Source organism: Sceloporus occidentalis, unplaced genomic scaffold, assembly GCF_023333645.1.
Source record: "Sceloporus occidentalis isolate IW3139 unplaced genomic scaffold, rSceOcc1.0.p SCAF_100, whole genome shotgun sequence".
Classification (NCBI taxonomy): Eukaryota; Metazoa; Chordata; class Lepidosauria; order Squamata; family Phrynosomatidae; genus Sceloporus; species Sceloporus occidentalis.
The window spans coordinates 170,481-195,251 of NW_028317080.1; the positions used below are offsets into that span (position 1 = coordinate 170,481).

The 24,771-nt window shown below is 39.8% G+C and overlaps 1 protein-coding gene across 1 annotated transcript; it reads right to left on the reverse strand.

The window, feature by feature from the left end:
• Positions 1 to 706: 706 nt before the first annotated feature.
• LOC149284007 (piRNA biogenesis protein EXD1-like) lies at positions 707 to 23,362 on the reverse strand. Its single transcript, XM_089497203.1, has 8 exons — positions 23,278 to 23,362; positions 23,122 to 23,183; positions 18,441 to 18,527; positions 10,392 to 10,496; positions 9,899 to 9,979; positions 9,452 to 9,595; positions 6,995 to 7,186; positions 707 to 859 (listed from the first exon to the last, which is right to left on the reverse strand). Exons 1-8 carry the CDS (start codon positions 23,360 to 23,362, stop codon positions 707 to 709), a joined length of 909 nt encoding a protein of 302 aa, XP_089353329.1.
• Between the last annotated feature and the right edge of the window lie 1,409 nt (positions 23,363 to 24,771).

Here is a 24,771-nt window from a genome sequence, read left to right on the forward strand (position 1 = left end):
CCCGAAATTTCTCATGGCGAACCTGTGCATAGTTGTGTAGTTCTGCCTCCTCAAATCTGTTGCAAGACATTCAATCTGGGTTGTTTCAGCTTGTTAAACTTGCAAATATGGGTTATTAGTTTATATCAAGTAATTGGTCTATTAAAACCTACTTTCTTCTAAGCACCTCATTCCTGTCCTGATTAATCTCTATCTGTTGAATTATTACTAACATGCATTCATTATTTTGTCCTTTAATCACAGTGTCATTTTTGGCACACTTGAAAGAAGAGTTTGCCTTCTCTAGAATTATGGAATTTAGACCACCTGGAGATCATCCCAACAAATGATTACATGATGTGTGTGTTTTCCCACAAACACCACAAATTTCAATCCCTAGCATCTGAGCGAAACAATAGGGAGAAGATAATGTCAGATTTGGTACAATCACATAGCATATTCATATTCAGAAATTTTTTTATTTTATAACAATTTGTAAAGAGCTACACAACTCAATAGTACTGTATAATACAGTAGAAATATGACCCGTTAAACAAGTATCAAAATATTTTCTTATCTCAAAAAAAGAAATCAAAACAACATTACAACACATATTGGGACACTTTACCAAAAAAAAAAGAAAATTATTCTTGCAAACTTAAGTCAACATCAGTCTTATATTTTGAGCCTTGTCAAAATATATATTAATAATTAATTTTTGAATCAATCAAATTTCCAATTTGTGCTTAATATCTTCAGGTGCATTCCTTATAAGGAGCCCCTTGTTGTTAACATCATAATCTTTTAAGGCCTTTTCGCTTCTCACTTGTTGCAGTACTCTCAGCTGTTGAAGTTGTTTGGGCAGTTCCGAACACGACAGCTGTTGATGATATAGAAAGGATGAATATATAGCCTGAAATTGGATTCATAAAGCTCAAAGCTTCCATGAACAAAATAAAAGGAACTGAAAAAACAAAAGTAACTGTACAACATACATTATAACTTTAAAGAGAAAATATCACAAACAAAACTGAGCATTGCTGGGATTTCACAACAGCAGCTTTTGAGGCTATGTGAATGTGAACAATGTGCGTTACTTTAAAGACAACCATATACTCATTGCAAGATCAGAAATATTAAAGTAACAGTGTATTTTCACATCTGTGCACTTATATTTGTGCTACAATTTATAGATGAGTCATATTGAAAACCACAAGTGGACAAGAGTTTCTCCTGAGTTTGATACTCAATTTTGTTTCCAATTTACAGTAGAAACACACCTCGCATTCATGTAATCTTATCCTCCCCTTACCAACTTAAATTTATGTACTACAATATTGGTTTTTGAATCACATTCTAATACTAAACAAATATTTGCTATGAAGTTGAACTCGTATGACATTTCCTTAATACTTTTTATAGGAAAGAACAACTTTCAGATACATGGTGCTTTTGAAAAGTTGTTTACGAGGGCAATTTCTGTTAAAAATAACCCACATGTCCTCACCTGAAACTCACAACATAACACATTTGTAAATAAATAAAATACATACACTCTAGCCACTTTATTAGGTACACCTGTTTAATTGCTTAACACAAACAGCTAATCAGCCAATCGCATCCCACCAACTCAATTCATTTAGACATGTAGACGTGGTCAAGACAACTTGCTGAAGTTAAACCGAGCACCAGAATAAGTAAGAAAGGGGATTTAAGTGACTTTGAAAGGGGCATGGTTGTTGGTGCCAGAGTGGCTGGTATACTGGGATTTTCACGCACAACCATCTCTAAGGTTTACAGAGAATGGTTCGAAAAATAGACGATATCCAGTGAGTGGCAGTTGTGTAGACGAAAATGCCTTATTGATTTCAGAGGAGAATGGGCAGACTGGTTCGAGATGACAAAGGCATCAGAAACTCAAATAACCACTCTTTACAGCCAAGGTATGCAGAATATCACCTCTGAACTCTTAATACCTTGAAGAAGATGGGCTACAGAAGCAGAAGACCACACTGGGTGCCACTCCTGTCAGCTAAGAACAGGAAACAGAGGCTACAATTCGCACAGGCTCACCAAAACAATAATGCACCATGTCACAAAGCTCACATCATCTCCCACTGGTTTCTTGAAGATGACAATGAGTTCACTGTACTCCAAATGGCCTCCACAGTCACCAGATCTCAATCCAATAGAGCACCTTTGGGATGTGGAACAAATCTGCAGCAACTGTGTGATGCAATCATGTCCATATGAACCAACATCTCTGAGGAATGTTTCCAGCACCTTGTAGAAAATATGAAATGAAGAATACTTACTATATGCTATATAAACACACTTCTGCACAGCCATTTGAGGCAAAGATTGATTATTTTGCCTCCCTTTTCTTGGGCTGAAAATTGAGGACAGATTGCTTTGTGGATCATTGTTTGAGGTAAGCAGAGTACAGAGTGGGGTCTGTGCCACTCCAAAGTGGAATCTCTGTATTTGAACCCCTTCACTCACTGGAGGATGCAAAACTTATTTTAACCCTCCATCCCACCAATAATCCCACCTTTGAGTTGAGTGGTTTACATATCATCTGTTTCTTAGCAGGTCTAAACATTAGGTAAATACAACCTCAGATGAATACCACATGACATATTACACCATGTCATGATTTATTCAACCACCTTTAGCAGCAATAACTTCATTGCTTTGTGTATGAGTATCAGTCTCTCTCATCAGGTAGGGATTTAGGCTTACTCTGTTGCTTCAGTTCATTGTGGTTTGTGGCATTTGCTTATGCACAGCTCTCTCTGCCACAGCAGTTCAATCATGTTGAGGTCTGGACTCTGAATGGGCCATTGCAACACCTTGATTTTTTTTTTCAGTCATTCTTTCGTAGATTTGCTGGTGTTCTTGGGATCATTGTTTTGTTCCATGAGCCGATTGCGGCCAAGCTTTAGCTGTCAGATGGCCTCAGATTTGACTGTAGAATACTTTGGTATACAGAGGAGTTCATGGTCAACTCAATGACTGTAAGGTTCCCAGGTCATGTGGATGCAAAACAAGCCCTAGTCATCATCTCTCCATTACTATGCTGGACAGTTGGTATGAGGTGCTGATATGCGGTGTGTTTTGCCAAACGTGGCGCTGTACATTATGGCCAAATCTCCACTTTGGTCTTATCTGTCCAAAGGATATCTTGCGTTTTGTTCAGATGCAACTTTGCAAACCTAAGCCATGCAGCCATGTTTTTTTTTGTTGTTTAAAGAGGGAAAGGCTTTCTTATGGACGAATAACATTGACAAACTGTTTCTTACCTGTATAAACTTTTGAAAAAAAGACCTACATCCCAAAAATTGCAAAGAGATAATTCTCAGGTAAGAATTCTGTTTTTATGTCATTCCCAGTGACACAAAGTAGTACAAAAAGGTCAAGGTGAGAATGAATGCTCCTCCAGACAGCAGCCTTGATTACGATAGATTGAATTATCGTATTTGCTCGATTATAAGATGACCCTGCAAAATTTGATTATTAATTTAGGAAAAAAAGAAAAATCCTGAATAAGACAGCCCAATAGGAAAAATGTTTTATAGGTAAATATTAATTCACATGTAAACTGTTTTTTCAGTTAAAGTGAACATGTTGGGGAGGCAGACAGAAAAATATGTTTTCTCCCTAACAATCGGGAGAGCAGCTCATCTACCATAGAGAGATCCACAAGGAAGGGAAGACTAGGCAGATTGCAATGGTAGGGGATTCTATTATTAAGAGAACAGAGTAATCTGTGGCTCCGATCGCAGCAACCAAATGGTGGCAACCAAGGGGTGGCCCTATATGTGTAAGAAAGCATAAAAGCTAACCTAACAAGTTAGTGAGGAGAACATAGAGTCAGTTTGGGTTACATTACAATTTGGTAAAAGTACAGTAACTTTTGTAGGTGTAATTTGTAGACTCCCTGGACAAGTAGAGTTAGACAATTCTACTAATTGTGGAAGACATTCAAGGTGAAAGTTATAATCATGGGCCATGTTAATCTTCCACATGTGAACTGGAAAACCAAAGTAGCTGGCTGTGGAAGGAGTACATATATTCTAAACTCCCTACTGGCACTATCTTTATAACAAGTAGTAAAGGAGCCAACTCTTAAGGAGGCCATATTAGATTTAGTGTTCACAAATGGATATGTGATATCGGGTATTACTGAAGGTGAAAGTTTGCGTCTAGTGATCATCACTTGCTGTGGTTTAATATACAAATAAGTGACTGAGTAATCATACTGTTTTTTTATGATTGGGTAACTAAAAAAAGGTGGTGAAGTAGACGTGTATTTGGATTTCAATAAGGCTTCTCACACTCTGCCGCTTATAAATAAACTGCAAGCTCTGAGTTTATTCTCAATATTGTTGAATGGATTATATTGTTGAGTGACAGAGGGTTGAAAGAGGGTTGTATGGAGTATATCAGGAGCAAGGTCTTGTTGCCAGTGGGGTACCTCAATGATCTGTACTTGGACCCATTGTATCTAATTTTCATCAGTGATATTGCAGAAGGTCTGGTAGAGCATGTGTTTTTTTCAACAAGGTTGATATTTCTAGAGGAATAGGTCAAAATGGCAAATGGTTTAAGTAGACTGCAAAAATGGTAGGAGCTATGACAACTGACATTTAATGTGGATAAGCGCAAGATAATGCACATAGGGGATAAAAACCCAAGGGCAGAGTATATAATATTTGTTACTGTCGTAACCTCGATATCCGAGGAAAAGGGATTTAGGGGTAACTATTTCAGAGGAATTAAAGGTAGGTAGACAATGCAACAGAGCAGCAGGAAATGCCAGCAGAATGCTTGGTTGTATAGGGAGATGAATTAGCAGTAGAAAGAGAAAAGAGACAGACATTTGATAAATGTGAGTTTATCGTGGCAGAGGCTCTACTTCGGTTGTCTAATAAGGTAAAGACAAATAAGATGGGGCCTGATGTGATACACCCCAAGTTATTAGCTTTATAGTTATAGCAAAACCATTAACGGATTTATTTAACGAATCGTTAACAGGAATAGTCCTGGGATCAATGATCGAGGCATTTCAACGACACCGAACTCTCACTTTAGGACGCCATGAACAAAAAAAAAACAAAAAAACAATGGAGTTGAAAAGAGTTCTCAGACCCTCCTAAGAATCTATTTTTATGAGCAAGTTCTAAAATTTGCACTTAAGCTTAAAACAATTCTCGCATTGAAAGAGTTAAAATACTGGCATATTAAATGCCCATGGGGTGTCTACTTTTAAAAAATGTATGATTTGACCACACATCTAATTTCCAATTTGAAAAATGCACACGCCCCAAAGGTGGCCTTTTATTCCCCCAAAAACCCGACAAACCCATGCATGTGGGGTATCACTGTACTCAGGAGACGTTGCGGAACACATATTGGGGTGTTGTGCGACATGTACCAGGAGCTGTAAATTCATAGCTAAAGTACGTGTGTGGGGAAAAATACTACTGCAAACTTTGAAAAAATGCTGGTGGTAAAATGTGTGCATGCAAAGAGTTAAAATACCAGCATTTGAAATACCCTGGGGTGTCTAGTTTTCAAAAATATATGCTTTTATTGGGCACACTGAAATGGCCACGCTCAAAGATGTACCAAATAGGGCATGGGCAGTGGATCATCAAATGTCAAAGTTCAATATTGAAAAATGCGCATGCCCCAAATGTGGCCCTTTTGCCCCCTAACAGCCAGGCAAACCCATTTGTGTGGGGTATCACTGTACTCCTGAGATGTTGCCCACACTTTGACTACCACAAATTCTGACAGAAAACTGGTGGAAGAATTAGTGCATGGGAAGAGTTAAAATACTAGCATTTGAAATACTCTGGGGTGTCTAGTTTTCAAAAATATATGGTTTGATGGGGTAAATTGCATTGTTTGGGTTCAAAGATAACCGAAATAGCACATGAGGGGGGGGGGGAATTACCAGATTTGGAAAAAATGGTTTTGAAATAGCAAAAGGCTACTTCAGTAGTACAATCTATTTAGCAAGTTGTTTTCATTAGCTTTTAGAGATGAGTAAAAGATTTTTCAAGTAAAAAGTTTCACCATATTTTCTACTTTTTTTTTTTTTTATAGTAAATAATATGATACAATCAAAACAATGAAAAAGCCTTTCGTGTCCTGAAAAAAACAATACATAACTTGTGTGGGTTCGGTAAACGGGAAAGAATAAAATTACAGCTAAACACGAGCAGCGCCACCAGGGGTTAAAAAAAAAAAAGAGGTACAATAAGTGCGGTTGCATAATTACTACAATAGCAATACTTAATGAATTACCTAGTAAAGTAAGAAGGTAAATGAGAAAAAACGCACACATGCTAATAATGGTGAATAGCAAAAACTGTCTATAAAGTGTGCTACATTCTATTATGTAAATTCTAAAGCACATAAGCACATAATGGGTGTCTGTCCCAAATGTTAGGCAAGCCACCAGGGAGCGCAGAGGGAAATGCTCTATGACTATACCAAACCACTTAAAAAGAAAATGTAATTAGTGTTGGTAGATTACAGACAAAAACCAAAAGGAATAAACTGAACAAGAATCCAAATCGCCCTACCATACAATTGGAATAAAAAATATGGATTAATCATGCAGTCAGCATGAAATACACAGAGAATAAGTTAATGTGACTTTGTCCATAGTAGAGAATTAAGCCGTCACTGTGCTTTATTTGTATATAAAGCCCAAGTGTATTTGGGATTGGAGAAAATGAACATATCCCTCTTAGAATTGATTAGATGAGATACTGCCCTTGAGTGGTGAAATGTGTATCAGGTCTTTTTCTTTTAACCTAACCTCTGTGTATTAAACAGGCAGATATACTCAGCTCTTTCTTGGAATTACTTCATGGTTATCACTTACAACTAAGTTACTTTACCTTCCATTTTTATTCTCAATAGGTCTTATGTTTTTTGAATGCTGCATAATTAATATAATCACTTTACAAATCAAGTTAGGTTGAATGATAATCCATACCTCAGTGCTGGCTAGATCATCTTCTGTTCCCTGTCTACAGGAGTTAAGATACCCATCAACCAATAGTGTATAGTCAGCCAGCATGGAGTCTAGCATGGCTAAGCGCAGAGTAAGCAGATGCATTACTTCCAAAGCCAAAACTTTGTGAAGCGATGGTGCCAAAGGACGATCAAACCAGATGCTGGGGTTATCCTGTACAGGTGAAACTTAAAATTATTACAAGATTTCACATAATAAAAAAAATGCAGATCATGTATTTCCTAGCCATCCTGCCTCATATCCCTCCCCAACATTTTTAGAAGCTAATTACAATCTATAATAACTTATTGGCAATCAAATCACTAAATCACAAACTTTAAATCTTATTATAGAAAACAAAAATTAGTGGGACAATTCCAAGGCAGTTGTGTGTGTAAAAACCCAAACATTTGGATTATAAAAAAAAAACACCAGTCGCCAATCTGAATTGTATGTACAAACTAAACAGTGCATAAACACCCACAACTATTGCTAAGCTACGCTGAGGAAAAGTCTGTGGACGCATTTGAAATTGGACATCCCATCAATACATTTTCAGTTTGGACAAGTTAATAATTTATACCAGTTATTTATTTACTTAAGTGTAGGACCTGAATTTTTATAAATAGTAACAAATGCCTCTACTTTTCTTTTGCAATGCACAATTCATATCGCCCAACGCCCGGGACATGCAGTTCCGGGCGCCAGGCGGGTGTTTTTTTTTTTAATCTAGCCCTGCTGCAGGCATCGCGCAAATGTTCACCAGCTGCAAGAGAGGAAGATTCCCCGCGGCGCTGCAGGAGACCTTCTATGACAGAGACGCACCGCCGGAAGTGGCGAGCAGCGCCAGAGGTTGTCTATGGGTATTGCGCAGAGGTCCACCGACTGCCCCCGCTAAATACCAGGGAGTCTGGGGATACATTGGTAAGTCTGGGGAGGGCAGAGTGGCATAAAGCATATCAGGGGTAGAGTGGCATATCAGGGGGGAAGAGTGGCATATCTATAAGTAAGGTGCATTATCAATTAAGGGGGGCACCTCAAAATGGGTATTGGGTTTCCAAATTTCTGTTTGACTAACTGCATGACTAACTGCATAACAGATACCAAAAATAAAATAAATGTATTCCTGTTTATTAGATGAAATACCTTTTACTATTCCACTCGTGTATTTTTTCTTTAAAAATATTTTTTTCTTTAAAATAGCACCAAACTTTAAAGGTGCGGCCTATAATCGAGCCAATAGAGTATAAGGTGATATCTTAAAAGTTGTTGTGCTGGTTCATGTTAATGCTGTGTTGCAAATCACAACAATCATTAAGTATCCTGACAATGTCATCTCTCCCTGTAGGACACCACATTTTTGTACATCCATTCCTTATATAGTACCCTATAGGATAGTATTTTTTAATACTCCTGGCTTAAGGGACTTAAATGTGGATAGTGAATAGAGCGCGGGGAGGGTTATACTTTTCGGGTAATGATATATACTGTCCTCCAGTGATGACCCAGTTGACATTAGCACTTATGTTATGGTTTTCTGGTGCTAGTGATGCTAGCTTCTAATGTCAGGGGAGAGTCCAGGCTGTATCTCCTTTTCCATAGCTACGCTTTTTGTTCTTTGCTTCTTCACCTTCTTCGTGTTCACTGCATCTTCATAGTTCTCCAGTTATCTTCTCCCGATGATCCACTGTGTTACCATGTCCTCCTGGAGCACTTCTACATCAGGACAGAGCCTCGGTGTGCACCACAGGGACGGCCTCTCCCCTGACTGGAGGAATTGTGACGAAGTTGTCCCGTGGTGATGCAGAAGCTTCACCAAGATGCAGAAGTGCAAGGGCAATGCAGCATATCACTGGGGGAACCATATCACAGAGAAGAATGGAGAAGAGGAAAACAAAGAAGGAGCAAAGAACAAAAACCTGAGATTTGGCCAATCCCATTTCTGGATATTAAAAAAACAAAACAAAAAACCCTCTGAATTTCATCCGTACCAAAAGGCCAGTAATCAAAATTATTTTTCTGATAGCTAATGGATGAAAAACTAAACAAAAAATTGGTTAGAAGGGGGATGGGAATAATGGATGAAGTGGGCATGCCTAAAACACTACTACTCTTCCCTGGAGAAATAAGAAAGTGACTCACAAAAGAGACTATGGTCAAACCTGGAGAGTCCCTTTGTATGTTTCAATAGCAGTAGCAGGCACAGAAATCAAACCACTAAAAATATTCCTGATCATGAATGGGTTACATAATTTATTGTTAACTAGTCATGTGGAAATATTAGGTTTTATTAGACTGTAACGGATACTTTGGCTGCTTTATCCCATAAGGTGCCTGTTTACCTCACAGTGGTAGAATGCAAGTTTTAATTCTGGTCCTAACCACAACATCTGGGTTTGGTATTATATGTATATTCAAACTTTGCAAAAGTGTACACACCTTTTCAAGAGTATGACGTTGAGTCAAGAAGGAAACACGTGATGGTGGCATGTTGAGGTAATGAGTCAAGCATTCCTTAAGTGAGCTTGTACGATGAGGAAGGAATCCCCCAGTCCCCACCGAGAACAGGTACACATCAGCAACCTAGTTATAATAATGTTTTAATAACTAGTTGTACAAGTTCTTATGTATCCCCCCACAAAAAAAAGTAAAGCTTTACGTTCTCAGGAATTTCATCAAATTATCGATTAGTTGAAGCAATTTTATGGACTATAAAATGAGCAAATGGTCTGAAAAATACACCCCTTCTTATAACCCGACCTCAGTACCTATCAAAAGTGGTCCAAGGAAGGAAATGCGGTGAACCAACGACAGGGTCATGGGCGGCCAAGGCTCAACAATATGCAACTGTGAGGTACGAATTAAAAAATAACCATATGACCCTACCTGTGTATCAAACACATTACTCAAGACAACACCATACTGATGAGAAAGAAAATCTCCCAGCCAGCGGCAGTCATGGATAACCTGCAAAAGGCATGGCGTTAAGTTTCTAAAACAACTACACAAAAACCTATGTACATTTACACATTAACTTGCTTAAATGGATTAAGACAGTTGAGAGTTTTACAGTTCAATTCCAAGTGCATTATTGAATATATTTTTATTTGGAAAAACACAGGTTTTGTGTAACGCAAAGGGGGGGGGAGTGCACATTCCTAGGGAAAATGTAGGGGTGTGTAGGCGAAAGCAACTGTCAAAGAAGCAAACACATGGATAAATATATACTATCTGCAAAAAGCTATTAAAACACAAATCATATAGGATACACACAGCAATTCTACCCTCTTGGTCACCAAGCCATACTATTACTTAATGTCACTCATGTTTTTATCATACTGAATACAAAATTGCAAAATGGTTGGATATTATGGTTCACCTTTAAGATAGATTTATCCTCTAGGACCACTTGTAGCCCATTTTTGAAAATCTTTGGACCGAGTATGAGGACATCAAAAAGGTATACACGACTTTTGCTTGCAACCTGTCAGAAAGGTTAATGGAAACATTCATTCTCACGAAATTAACCATATTATGTATTTGTGCATGCTCTGAATTAGGTTTTATTTAATACATGTACATGTAGTTCTTGTCAAGGAATCTGCAAATAAAACAAAGCCAACCAGAAGTATGAAATTACAGCAGTACAACACAAGCACAAAAAATGGATATTGCTGTATTTGTCCCAGAGAAGAATATCCAAATCTATATCGCCTTCTTTATAGTGAACCAAAGGAGAAGACAGTTGGTGCTTAGGATTGGTTGGATTAGCATAAAGTGATTAGTCAGCACAAGCTTTGCAACATCAATGAGCAGTTTTCCTTTGATCTTATGGTTTATATGATGCGTTGTGCTGTGATATAGTTGCCAAATTATATGTGCATTTGATCAGTTGTCATATTTTGATTATGATTTCAATCTTTATCTTCAGCAAAGACCCGTGTGGTCGTATCCAACAGACAAGCAACTGTAGCTTAAATGGCTGGTTCTGACAGAAAGGTGTCAGAACAAAGTGCATCGCAGTTTGTTGCATAAGGGGCTGCATAGCCACAGACCAGCAAGGGTGCCCGTGCTGACCCCTGTCCGCTGCCAAAATCACCTACAATAGGCACATAAGCATAAGAACTAAATCATAGGGCAGGGGCATCCAACATGCGGCCCGCGGCCCAAATTCGGACCTTGAGGTGTGGCCCGCGTGAGATCCGCAGGCAGGGCAACTGGGATCGCAGAATCACAAGGGCCCTGCTGCTTTCCTGTGGGTTGCTCGCACAGCAGTGTCTTTTGTACCGCACAGGGGAAGCGGAGCCCAGCGGAGTCACGTGAATTTATGCCACATCACACGACTCCGCTCCATTCCTGCTTGCGCTGTTTGCACAAGAGAAGTTGTTTGTGAGCTACACAGGGAGAAGCAGCAGCCTCTGCATAAGACTGCAAGTGAGAGATCTGCAGTGCAAGTAAGAGGGTGGGGTTGTATGCGTTATTGAGGGAATGAATCTGTGAATGAATGAGTATATGAATGAGTATGTGTGATAGCATGGATGTATAAGTGGGAGGGCATGGCACAGGGAGTCTGTAAATGACCCCATACTGCTGGCAGCATCAATAAACAAGGAGGCAGATAGCCATGTTTCAGCATGTATTAGTAACATAGTTCATAAGGTTGAAAAAAGACCAAAGTCCATCAAGTTCAACCTATATACATATTGTGTCCCTACTGTGTTGATCCAGAGGAAGGCAAAAAAAACCCTTATGAAGCAGATGCCAATTGCCCCATACCAGGGGGAAAATTCCTTCCCGACTCCAAATATGACAGAATAAATCCCTGGATCAACGTTCTGTCCCTATTAATCTAATATCCATAACTTGTAATATTATTGCTTTCAAGAAACACGTCCAGGCTCCTTTTGAACTCTTATTGAGTTTACCATTACCACTTCCTCTGGCAGAGAGTTCCATAATCGCACCGCTCTTACTGTAAAGAACCCCCGTCTGTGCTGGTGTAGAAACCTTCTTTCCTCCAACCGTAGAGGATGTCCCCTTGTTATAGATACAGTCCTGGGTATAAATAGGTCCTGGGAGTGATCTCTGTACTGTCCCCTTATATATTTATACATAGTTATTAAATCCCCCCCTAAGCCGTCTTTTTTCCAAACTAAATAACCCTAATTCTGATAATCTTTCTGGGCACTGTAGTCCTCCCATTCCCCTTATTACTCTGGTTGCCCGTCTTTGAACCCTCTCCAGCTCCACTATATCTTTCTTGTACACTGGTGCCCAGTACTGTACACAGTATTCCATGTGTGGTCTGACTAGTGACTTGTACAGTGGTAGAATTATTTCCTTGTCGTGGGCATCTATGCCCCTTTTGATGCACCCCATGATTTTATTTGCCTTAGCAGCAGCTGCCTGACACTGGTCGCTACAGGTAAATTTACTGTTAACTAAAACTCCTAAGTCCTTTTCCATGTCAGTCGTCCCCAGTGTTTTCCCATTTAATACATATTCCCAGCCTGGATTTTTCTTCCCCATGTGCATAACCTTACATTTATCTGTGTTGAACCTCATCTGCCACATCCCAGCCCAAGCCTCCAACCTATGCAGATCCATTTGTAATCGTGCACTGTCCTCTATTGTGTTAACCACGTTACAGAGCTTAGTATCGTCTGCAAAGATTGATACTTCACTATACAATCCCTCTACAAGGTCATTAATAAATATATTAAAAAGAATAGGACCCAAAACTGACCCCTGTGGTACCCCACTAGCAACAGTAACCCACTCAGAGTATGTACCATTAATAACCACCCTCTGTTTCCTATCACTGAGCCAGTTACTTACCCACATACACACATTCTCCCCCAGCCCAAGCATTCTCATTTTATGTACCAGCCTTTTAATGTGGCACCGTATCAAATGCTTTGGAAAAATCAAGATATACGACATCCAGCGATTCACCCCGATCCAGTCTTGAGCTCACCTCCTCATAAAAGCTGATCAGGTTAGTTTGACAGGACCGATCCCTTGTAAACCCATGCTGATATGGAGTCATACACTTATTTTCATTGAGATACTCCAAAATAGCATCTCTTAGGAAACCCTCAAACAGTTTACACACAACAGAAGTTAAACTAACAGGCCTATAATTCCCCGGGTCACTTTTTGTCCCCTTTTTGAATATTGGCACAACATTTGCTATGCGCCAGTCCTGGGGAACAGACCCTGTCACTATAGAGTCCTTGAATATTAGAAATAGGGGTCTGTCTATTACATTACTTAACTCCCTTAGAACGCGGGGGTGAATGCCATCTGGACCTGGTGATTTGTCTATTTTGATTTTTTTTAGGCGGCACTGCACTTCTTCCTGGGTTAGACAGGCGACATGTACTGGGGCAGTTATCTCATCCTGCTGTATATTACCTGGCATTTCATTTTCCTCTGTGAATACAGCAGAGAAGAATATATTTAATAGATTAGCTTTTTCCTGATCCCCATCTATAACTTCTCCCTCATTACTTTTTAAGGGGCCAACGCTTTCATTTTTAACCTTTTTACTATTTATATAGTTAAAGACCATTTTGGGGTTTGTCTTACTCTCTTTGGCAATGAGTCTTTCTGTCTCCACTTTTGCTGCTTTTATCTGATTTTTACATATTTTATTTTTTTCCCGATAGCTTTTTAGTGCTTCCTCACTGCCTTCCTGTTTTAGTAGCTTAAATGCCTTTTTTGCCATTTATTACCCCCTTTACATTTTTATTTATCCCCATTGGTTTTCTCTTGTTCCTGACTCTTTTATTCCCATACGGTATGTACCTTTCACAGTGAGAATTTAAGATATTCTTAAAAATCTCCCATTGAGTGTCTGTACTCTTGTTTTTGAGGACATTTTCCCAATTTACAGTGTTAAGGGCTTCTCTTAGTTGATCAAACTTTGCCTTCCTAAAGTTCATAGTTCTTGTGGCTCCTCTAAGAGTTCCCTTATTGAAGGACAAGTTATAATGTATCATATTGTGATCACTATTTCCTAGATGCCCCCTGACCTGCACATTAGTTACTCTGTCAGGTCTGTTGGTTAATATTAAGTCCAGTAGGGCGCCCCCTCTGGTCGGGTCCTGTACCATTTGGGACAGATAATTATCCTTACTTATAGTCAGAAACCGGTTTCCTTTATGAGATTCACAGGTCTCTGTTTCCCAGGTTATGTCGGGATAGTTAAAGTCCCCCATAATAACCACCTCATTGTGATTTGCTGCCTTGTTTATTTGCTTTAATAATTGATCTTCTGCTGCTTCCATTATATTTGGTGGCTTATAGCAAACCCCGATCAGTATTTTATTATTTTTCTTTCCATATATTTCTACCCATAATAACTCCACATTATCATTTCCATCACATATATTCTCCCGCAGTGTGGCCTTTAGGCTGGACTTTACATAAAGGCAAACTCCTCCCCCTTTTGTTTTTTTTCGATCCTTCCTGAATAGACTATAACCCTGTATGTTAACCGCCCAGTCATAGCTATCATCCAACCATGTCTCTGTTATACCCACTATGTCATAGTTTTCTTCAGACATTATTAACTCCAGTTCGTCAGTTTTATTGGTCAGACTTCTGGCATTAGTAAGCATACAATTTAGAGGTGTATGTTTTTTTTCCCTATGAAGCCTATCCCTATTGACTATCCCCTCCCTCCGCTCCACCCCCAGGTACATTTATAAGCCCCAGCTTTCTATCTACACTATCTTCCCCTTCTATATTGTAGTTTCCCTCCCCCCCTTTACCTAGTTTAAACACTCCTCCACCCTTCTGGCCATCTTCTCCCCGAGCACAGCTGCACCCTCCCCATTGAGGTGCAGCCCGTCCCTACCGTAGAGCCTGTATCCGACAGAGAAGTCGGCCCAGTTCTCCATGAACCCAAACCGCTCCTTCCTACACCAGCTTCTGAGCCACTTGTTTAGCTCCCTAATCTCCCGCTGCCTCTCTGGTGTGGCACGTGGTACAGGTAATATTTCAGAAAATACTACCTTGGAGGTCCTTGCCTTAAGCTTGCTACCTAAGTCCCTGAAATCATTTTTAAGGACACTCCGCCTACCTCTCACTTTGTCATTGGTGCCAATGTGCACCATGACTGCTGGGTCTTCTCCAGCCCCTCCCAGTAATCTGTCAACCCGATCCGCGATGTGCCGAACTCGAGCGCCAGGCAGACAACACACTGTTCGGCGATCCCGGTCTTTGTGACAGATCGCCCTGTCTGTCCCCCTAATAATTGAGTCCCCCACTACCAGCACCTGTCTGGCCTGCCCTGCGCTCCTCCTTCCCTCCTTACTGGAGCAGACACCCCTCTGGTGGTCAGAGGCAGTGACTTGCTGCAGTACTGCTAACTCTGAACTAACATCCCCCTCATCTGCCAACCGGGCAAACTTGTTGGGGTGTCAGGACTAGCCTCCCTGGCGCTTTTCCCCCTACCCCGCCTTCTAACTGTAACCCAGCTAGCTGCCTGACTGTCCTGTACCTCCATCCCGCTATCCTCCCCCACCTCTACCCCCGAGAGAGCTTGCTCAGTGAGCAGCAGACTCCTCTCCAAGTTGTCAATAGATCTCAGTGTTGCCAGTTGCTCCTCTAGACTCAGGATTTGTGCTTCCAAATGAGCAACCCGCACGCATCTCGCACAGCAATATGCACCCTCGAAGCGCTGATCAAGGATTGCATACATTGAGCAAGATGTACACCTGACCGCATTGTCAAACATGGAGGACATCTTGGCAATGGGGATAGCTCAAATAACTGGCAAAAACAGACAGTAAGGTGCAATATATATATATAAATATATGGAATCACAAGGATTTATACTTTACCCTCCTTCTTGCTTTTTAACTCCTTCTTTGCTTGTAACTCCTCACTTAGAGATGTCACTTAGGAGATTCGCCCCAGCTCAGGATTCGCTTGTGTGTCCAAGCTAAATGCAACTGCAAAAGCCAAGCAGAACTCACAGAGTTGGAATGGCTGACTTGGAATGATAGGAGTGTGATTGCCAACAGCAATCAGTCCTATCATGCCCAGGTTCCAGCACTTACTGGTTGCCCGGGCTTGATAGGAGTGCGATTGCCGTTAGCAATAATATATATATTAATATTGTTATTGTAATTTATTGTCCAATTTTGGTGTAATTTTGGACAAAATACAATAACAATATCAATTTATATATGATTGTTAACAGCAATCACACTCCTATCATGCCCAGGCAACCAGTTCATGTTGGAATTTGTGAGTGCTGTTAATTATATATATATATATATATATATATATATATATATATATTAATATTGTTATTTAATTTGTTTGTACATTTTTGGTGTGTTATAATTAAGTGAATTTTATGTGGGGTTTTTTTAAATTTAATTTTTAAAGATGGTGGGGTAATTTTCGGTTTCGATACAGAATTTTCATTTTGGTGCATCCCTAGAATAAATTGAACTATTTTATTTTAATGTATCCAGAGATAAAATGCCCTCCTGAATTAGGACAAAACTGTCTAGGCCCAGAAATCAGTGAGAGGCATTATAAAGGATTTTTTGTTTATTTCAACCTGCATGTTTTATTAAAGGCCATTTTGTCTCTCAGTGAAAAATGAGTGCGGCCCCCGAACATATACATTTCTGATGAAGTGGTCCGCTACAGGAAAAACTTGGACACCCCTGTCATAGAGCAATGGAAGAAAGTGGCCTGGTCTGACATCTTGGAGAACTAGAAAAAATGTCGGTGCGCTAAGCTAGTCTCAGGCTCAAATAATACAAATGTATAATATGAGGCCTACCAAACAGTGTGAGCATGCTGCAAATACAGTGTGTTGGCTGTACAATGTATACAAAAAACAAAATACTGTCTGCGCTTCTCACCCTAATAACCTCTCATTAATATTATGTTTATATATTTGTTGCCAACTTTATTAGGGTGAGAAGCGCAGACAGTATTTTGTTTTTTGTATAGATTGTACAGCCAACACACTGTATTTGCAGCATGCTCACACTGTTTGGTAGGCCTCATATTATACATTTGTATTATTTGAGTCTGAGACTAGCTTAGCGCACCGACATTTTTTCTTTTCCCTGTTTTCACATATTTGAGGTTGTCCTCATCAGTCTGGTTGCAGCTTGCTGTCCAGGGGTTAAATGGGAGGAGGTTTAATTGCACTTCCCCAACACATTAATAAGGTTTTGGTAGCAGTATAAACTGCTTTGTGTGCCCACTATGTAGGAGGTGAGAGTAGGATCTCACCCTATTCAGAGTGTGCCTTGATGTGGCGGGTGAGCTTAATTATGCTTTGGCCAATTCATATAACCAAAACCTCTCATTTATATATTTGTTGCCAACTTTATTAGGGTGAGAAGCGCAGACAGTATTTTGTTTTTTGTATCTTGGAGAACTAACCACAGTTCTTCTGTGTATTTATGCAGCCTCAGTTGTTTCTCTCCTTTCATGAAATCCCAGACAGGATACATTTTGGGCCAATCCAATGCCTCCCTGGTGGTATTACACAATGAAAAGGTTCCTGCCTGTGCTTCTCAACATTGAGGTCATTGAGCATTGATAACAAACTTCTTGGTGTGTCTTCCAGCTGCTAGCTCTCAGTCTTACCAATATGCTCTTTCTATTTTACCTTCTCTTTATCCCCCCCCATCTGCGCAGAGCCACATAAAGCATCTTTTTGGTTTTTGGACCTGTCACAAGTACAAATGTCCAACTACATCTCACATGGTTATGACTGCTGTAATCTGAGTGTAATTTATAGAGTATGAGTTACATTTGCAGTCTTATAAAACAATCATTTTGTTTTTGTATGAAATACACTAGAGCTCATACAACATCCACCATGTGAATTATGTCAACTTGAAAGTCATTGCCCTGTAAAATCCCCTGTTGATCAATCTTTGCCCCCGTTTTTCACCCATTAAATATCTGCATTATTCTTTTTCACAGGAGCCTGTTGTCCAGTGGTGGTCCTCTCTTGGCATTGTCCTACATATTAGCTCTCCCATGAGTTGCTTGTTTGAAAATAAAATCTATCTATTTTGTTCTGCTGCTCTGGGAGCATTGTAAGGGAGCATTCAGTTTTGATGCTCCTACGTATGGCAGATTATTTTTGCCAGTCCTGTAAAATATGCCAAGTCCACTGGGAGGTGCCCTGTCCCCTATAGGAAGACCCTCTTCTTAATATATGCATGTACTCTGCATCTGCTTGAATTCCCTGTATCTGTTCAAGAATACATAACACATGTTGCCTTCACTCCCTATGAAATATACCTACATTTTAATTTTAGAAAAACTGTACACCCACCCCAAGAAGCTATACATCCAGTTATATGGAACAGTGTGGCAAAAGCAAGCTGGGTCAATGTTTTTGTACCATTCTTCATTAAATTTAGTTTCTTACCTGTAGCCAGCAGATCTTTCCATGGCGGCAAAGGTTTAAACCAACAGCACCAATACCCAGAACTTTCTGGTTTTGGAGATGTCGCACCTAATAGAAATAGACAATGAAAAACTGCTATGGGCAATAGATGTTCCTACACAAAAATACAATGCTCTATACAGTATCGAGGACTAGTCTATGTGAACGTTCCCTGAAAGAGCTAAAATGGCCTTGTATAGTGTATTGTTAAATCAGTAAAATTTCTTGTAGGTTATTGTAAGTTCACTGATTGAACTATGATTCCACTACACATGTCAACCTCCCCCAATCTTGTAAAATAAGTTGAGGTTGTCTCCTTAAAATGCACAACTAAGGCAGGCACTACAAAATACAATTGTTGTATAAATCCCTGTGATAGAAGAGAAGCATGGTTACAACCAGAGACTTATTGGCTGGGCCCAAGTCGGGATGACTTATCTGTGAGGCTGCCTTTTACCATGCAGCTTGTGCTGTGTGGAGTAAGGTCACTATGGAGGCTGTGTTCCATAATGTATAAGGGCAACTTTGATCTCCCCAATTAGCCCAAGCAGAGGTGGCGTAGCTGAGGACCTGATAATCCCATAGGTGCTAGTACATGTACTTACCTAGTCCTCCTAATATTTTGTCTTAATGTTGAAAACTTAAATACAATTAAAATGTTTACCTGAAGTGCAGGAGAATACAGACGACACTGGCTTTGTATCACCTTGCTCCCTCACAGCGTCTTTTCTCTTGTTCCGCCCAGGAACCCAACAGAGTCACGTGAAGTGATGTTAATTCATGTGACTCCATTGGGTTCCTAGGTGGAGCAAGAGAAGAGACTCTGTGAGGGAGCAACGATAAGGCAGACTTGCAGGAGTGCGCAGGAAATATGCAGTTCAGGTAAGGGGGTGGGCGGGATTGACCACATATGTGGCGGGAGCGGGCGAATTGACCACATATGTGGCGGGAGCAGAACACACACATTGTGGGAGCGGGTGGTAATGGTCACAAAATCAGCGGGAGCGGGATTAAAAAAAAAATAGTCCCGCGCAGGGCTTTACTGTACAACAGAGTCCCTGTCTCTAACCGCTTTCATCATGTTTGCTGCCCCATCACTAACCACCATTCCCATTTCTACTGCTGTAGAATCCACTGCACTAGCATCTTCCTAAGAGCTGCCAAAGTGCTGCTCATCTCCTCAGCATGGAGTAGGAAGGATCTATAACCCTGCTGCTTCTGTTCTGCTCTCCTTTCACTCTGCGTGCACCTGCCTACACCAACTACAGTGGTCCTGTCCTTGTCCTCTAGATATTTGGGCAGCCACCAGTGAAAGAAACACAGAAATAAAGGTTGGAATACAACAGGCTCAGCACTCAAATGGTAGCTTTAGAAACATAAGTGCACGCGCTCAAATATTTATGCAAAACAAGTGATTAAGTGGTCGGACACCCGATCCTACATAACAATTAAAAGTGAAAGTGCAAACTAACCAGTCTGTATTTAAAGTGACAGTGAAAAGCCAGTCAATGTGTATATATAAATAATAATTATATTAAAAGTCTGAATAAATATGAAAGTGAAGGCATCAATTGAGAAAAACATACTACAAATATATATCTGTTATCATACCAAAAAAAAGTGTACACAAGTTTAAAATCAACACTGTACTACAAATACAGACACTATATAATCGAGAAATAACAAAATTGTAGCATAATAATATACGATATTAAAGATCGGTCTGTCAACGCAGCTATATATTTCTCAAAATCTACAAAGAAGCATTAAATAAACCTACAGGACCAGCTGCGTTCCGGAATAACCATCAGCCAAGCTGAAATAAACAGAATCTAATAGAGATAAAGGATAATACTTAAGTTATAAATACATTTTTATATATATATATATATATATATATATATATATATATATATATATATATATATATATATATATATATATATATATATATGAATGTCATTATGTAAAAAAATATAATCATCCTAAATATCTCATATTTGGGCATGGCTTTCACACAAATTAAAAGGCCTATCACATCTGGTATTCCCAAGTAGTCTCCCACCCAGATACTAACCAGGCCCAACCTTGCTTAGGCTCACAAAAATGGCACTAAATCTAATTCCCTATGAAGTCCATTTGGAAATAATGTATCCAATTCATAAATCTACCATGCTTCACATTGTTTAACAATATTAACTCGATCACCCCCTCGTTTAGGTCTAGACACCTGTTCAATAACACAAAATTTAAGGTCCGTCAATTTACGTTTCAACTCATCAATGTGTGATGGGACCGTTAAATCCAATTTTAGTAGACTTCCCTCTTATTCTTCACTACCTTCTTGAGCAAAAATAGATCTGCTGCTCTGCTTTAGAGCTGCCGGTGCTTACAGTAGTGGTAGTCCCAAGGGTGTTTGTGGTTGCCCTTGTATTGGTTTAATTCTCTGCATCACCATAAATTAGCTTGCAAGCTATCTTTGCCCTGGATCCTGACCCCTCAGCAAGTCATTGGTTGTAATGGTGACTAAAACCATGCCTTACTTTGGTAGGTGGGGAGGAAAAATTTTAGTACTAGGAGTAGATTGGGATGTTCGTATGTACTTCTACGGCTGTTGAATTCAACTAGTACTATCTTCAACTCCTGACTCAAAGCAAGAAGGCTTCTGCCTATTTGTGATAACAATTCAAAAGAGAAAAATCAGAATATATGTACACATAGCAAACAAATGGAAAATCCCATGCAGATATGTCCAAAAGCACTTCTGCTCCAGTAAGTGCACAATAAGACATTTATCCAAGAAAATAAATCACAGTACTCCAGGGATGTTGCCAGTGAATCCACACATTTAATAAGTGAGATGACTGGTAAGGTGGAAGCTTGTCTGCTATATTTCTGGTAGTGACCTCTCACTGATATTATTGTATTGCACATATGGCTAAAAGCCTCAAACGTGGATTATTTATTGACCACAGTGCCTTCTATAACCCTGTTAAACTTGAAACGGACATTGGGACCCTTCTGTGTTTACTTCATCCAAAACACTCTACTAGCAAAGATTCAAGACCGTTGTAGGTTCTGCTTCTCTCTGCCTCCCTCTAGTAACCAGTCTTCATATTGCAAGTAAGCATAACACTCTCCATTTAGTGAATATACCCCAAAGAACTTACCTGGATCATATTGTGATCCAATGCACCAGCTAGAACACACACCTTCATAAGGTACTCGTTTCTCTCTGGGAAGCAGATCTTACTACTAACCCTGCCAAATGTTCCACAAGCTTAAAGAAAGCCAAATAACTTATGTTAAACTATGGAGAGACCTCAATCAACATAGACGCAATACTAAATTGGCCATGTCCAGTTTCTGAGAAAACGTGCTAATCATGTACTTGCTACGCCCTTAAAAGCCAAGATACACCTTAGGAAATACTGGTATGCCCTGACTTTGTTGCAGGGGCAGGCATATCCCACTGCTGCACCACGGGAAAGCAGGCTGCTTCTTGACAGTCTGTACTCTCCCCTGTTGGCAGAAGCCAGCCTCAGACAAGCACTGATACACCATTATTTTAATCGGAATGTTCATCAGACATTCACTTCTGGTAAAAAAAAAAAAAAAAAAAAAAAAAAATATAAATAAAATGCATTGGGAGGCCAGCGATGTTGACTATGTGACTATGACATCCCTGGTATCCAAAAAGGATCTCAATCCATACTGTACTGGGAACAGCCCTACCAATATAAGTTAGAAATGATATATACACTCGCTGGCCACTTTATTAGGTACATCCCTTCAACTGCTTGTTAACACAAATAGCTAATTGGCCAATCACATGGCATCAATGCAATCCATTTAGGTATGTAGACATGGTCAAGACAACTTGTTGAATTCAAACCAAGCATCGGAATGGAGAAGAAAGGGGATTTAAGTGACTTTGAACATGGCATAGTTGTTGGTGCCAGACGAGCTGGTCCGAGTATTGCAGAAACTGCTGATCTACTGGGATTTTCACGCACAACCATCTCTAGGGTTTACAGAGAACGGTCCGAAATCCAGTGAGCGGCAGTTGTGTGGACGAAAATGCCTTATTGAGGTCAGAGAAGAATGGGCAGACTGGTTCGAGATGACAGAAAGGCAACCAAGGTATGCAGAATACCATCCCTGAACGCACAAAATGTCAAACCTTGAAGCAGATGGGCTACAGCAGCAGTAGACCACAATGGGTGCCTCTCCTGTCAGCTAAGAACAGGAAACTACTCGCTCACCAAAAAAACCCCCCAAAAAACCCATTAAAATTGGTTATTACTAAACTCAGGACGAATAGTAGAATCTGTTAGCTTTTATAGACGAGTAAAAGATTTTTCAAGTAAACGTTTTCACCATATTTTATACTTTTTTAATAGTAAATAATTTATGATCTAAACAAGGACATCTAAAGAAAGCTCTTCTTGTCCTGGGAAAAAAAATATAATGTGTGTGGGTTCAGTAAACGGGAAAGAATAACGTTACAGCTAAACACGAGCAGCGCAGAAATGTTAAAGCAGCCACTGTCACGAAGGGTACAAAAAATAAAATCAGCTATTGTCACAAAATGGGTGAATTGAGTTTGCCAGATATAAAAGCTAAACGTATGATTACATATAAATTACATATAAATACTTACAGCTGGACCAAATATTGGTTGGAATTGGTCAATTACTGTGTATTCTACTTCCTCTTCATCCACTGAAACAGAAAAAAAAGTTGACAGAAAATGCAGTTTTTGATCACTACCTATAAAAAATACAAAAAAAACCACCTGCATCATTTTTCTACCTACATTGCACACATTTTATTGAACAGCATACAATGTTTAAACCATCAATGTGATGTCTGTCACAAAACATGGTTTTACAAGTTGGCATTGTAGACGTTCATCTCCTATTTTATTATATACATTTTGTCAGGCACAGCAAGATTTGGAGATGTTGATGCAGGTAGGACTACAAGAAGCAGACTGGGGGTCAGACGGGGGTCTGAGCAGCGTCCATTCTTACTGCCGGCACAGACCCACAAAGGTAAGTATCTGGGAAAGGGCTCCGTGCATGGGAGGTGGGGGGTACTAGGGTGAGGCACTGCGCATTGGTGCCCTGACGGACGGGCGCCTGACAGATTTACGCCAAACATCTGCACTTTGGTCTCATCTGTCCAAAGGACATTGTTGCAGAAGACTTGTGGTTTGTTCCGATGCAACTTTGCAAACCTAAGCCATGCTGCTGTGTTTTTTTTTGTTTTTGTTTTAGAGAGAAGAGGCACTCTTGTTCAGTCTTTTTGAAGAAATGTAGCTGATTTGATTTTAAGTGTCTTACAGTTTAAATGTTACATTTTGTTTCTGTGTCTGATGGGGTTCCTTGATATTCCATCCTTTGAGGGGTTTGTTCTTTAATTTGAGTTGTCCAATTAGAGGCACAGATCAATTAGTGTCACAGTATAGGAGTTCACCAAGGACAAAGCAACTTGGAGGTTCTCATCAATACTCCTCTGAACCATCATCAAGTGCCGCCTAGTGTTTATTGTGTTTGAGCCACCACCATTCCATTTCCATCTTTCTCCAGTTATGTTCACAATCCTCTTCTTAGTAAAACAGTTATCTCTCCAGCCACCTGCACACTATGTCTATATTGCTCCCTCATTCCGTCATTCTACCCTTCTCTCATTCCAGGCACTTTTTACCTTCACCTGCTCTTCCCCCACCTTCCCTTACTCCCAGCAATCTCTATGCTCACACAAATCCTGGCCCTTTCTTGTTGCTCCCTTCTCTATCCTCTCAACGTACCAGAAACTTTTACCTTTGCGCACTGGAACACAAAGGCCTCTGTAAAATTATGGTAAAGAATTCAACTATGTAAAATTTCTGTTGCACAAGATCCTTTTTTGTGTGGCATAAGATTGGAATGTTTTAGCTATTCTGTGAAAATAATTAATCAACCTGGCCTTGACGGTAATATTCCTCTCCTTTTTATCTGACCATTAGCAACCATTTTTGTGCTAGTGATACATAATAATTTACTGTATTTCCCCATGTATAAGATGCACCTTTTTTCGAAAAATTTGGAGTGTAAAAACTGGGTGTATCTTATACAGTGGTAGTAAATTTTTTTTTTTTTTTTTTAACATCTGTGTTGCTCAGCAGCGTCTCTTGTTCCGTCGAGGGGACACAGGAATCCAGTGGAGTCATGTGAATGTACATCACATGACTCTGCTCTGTTCCTGCTCCCCTGGACGGGACAAGAGAAGTTCGAGCAACGCAGAGGGAAACGAAGTCTGCGAGTGG

Excerpts from the sequence above, each read along its gene's own strand:
- LOC149284007 (XM_089497203.1), bottom strand. The coding sequence starts at position 23,362 with ATGCCAACTTGTAAAACCATGTTTTGTGACAGACATCACATTGATGGT. Across the intron at positions 10,497-18,440 it reads GAAAGATCTGCTGGCTACAG|GTTGCAAGCAAAAGTCGTGT; the intron begins GTAAGAAACTAA and ends CCTTTCTGACAG. Across the intron at positions 7,187-9,451 it reads AACGTCATACTCTTGAAAAG|GATAACCCCAGCATCTGGTT; the intron begins GTGTGTACACTT and ends TCACCTGTACAG.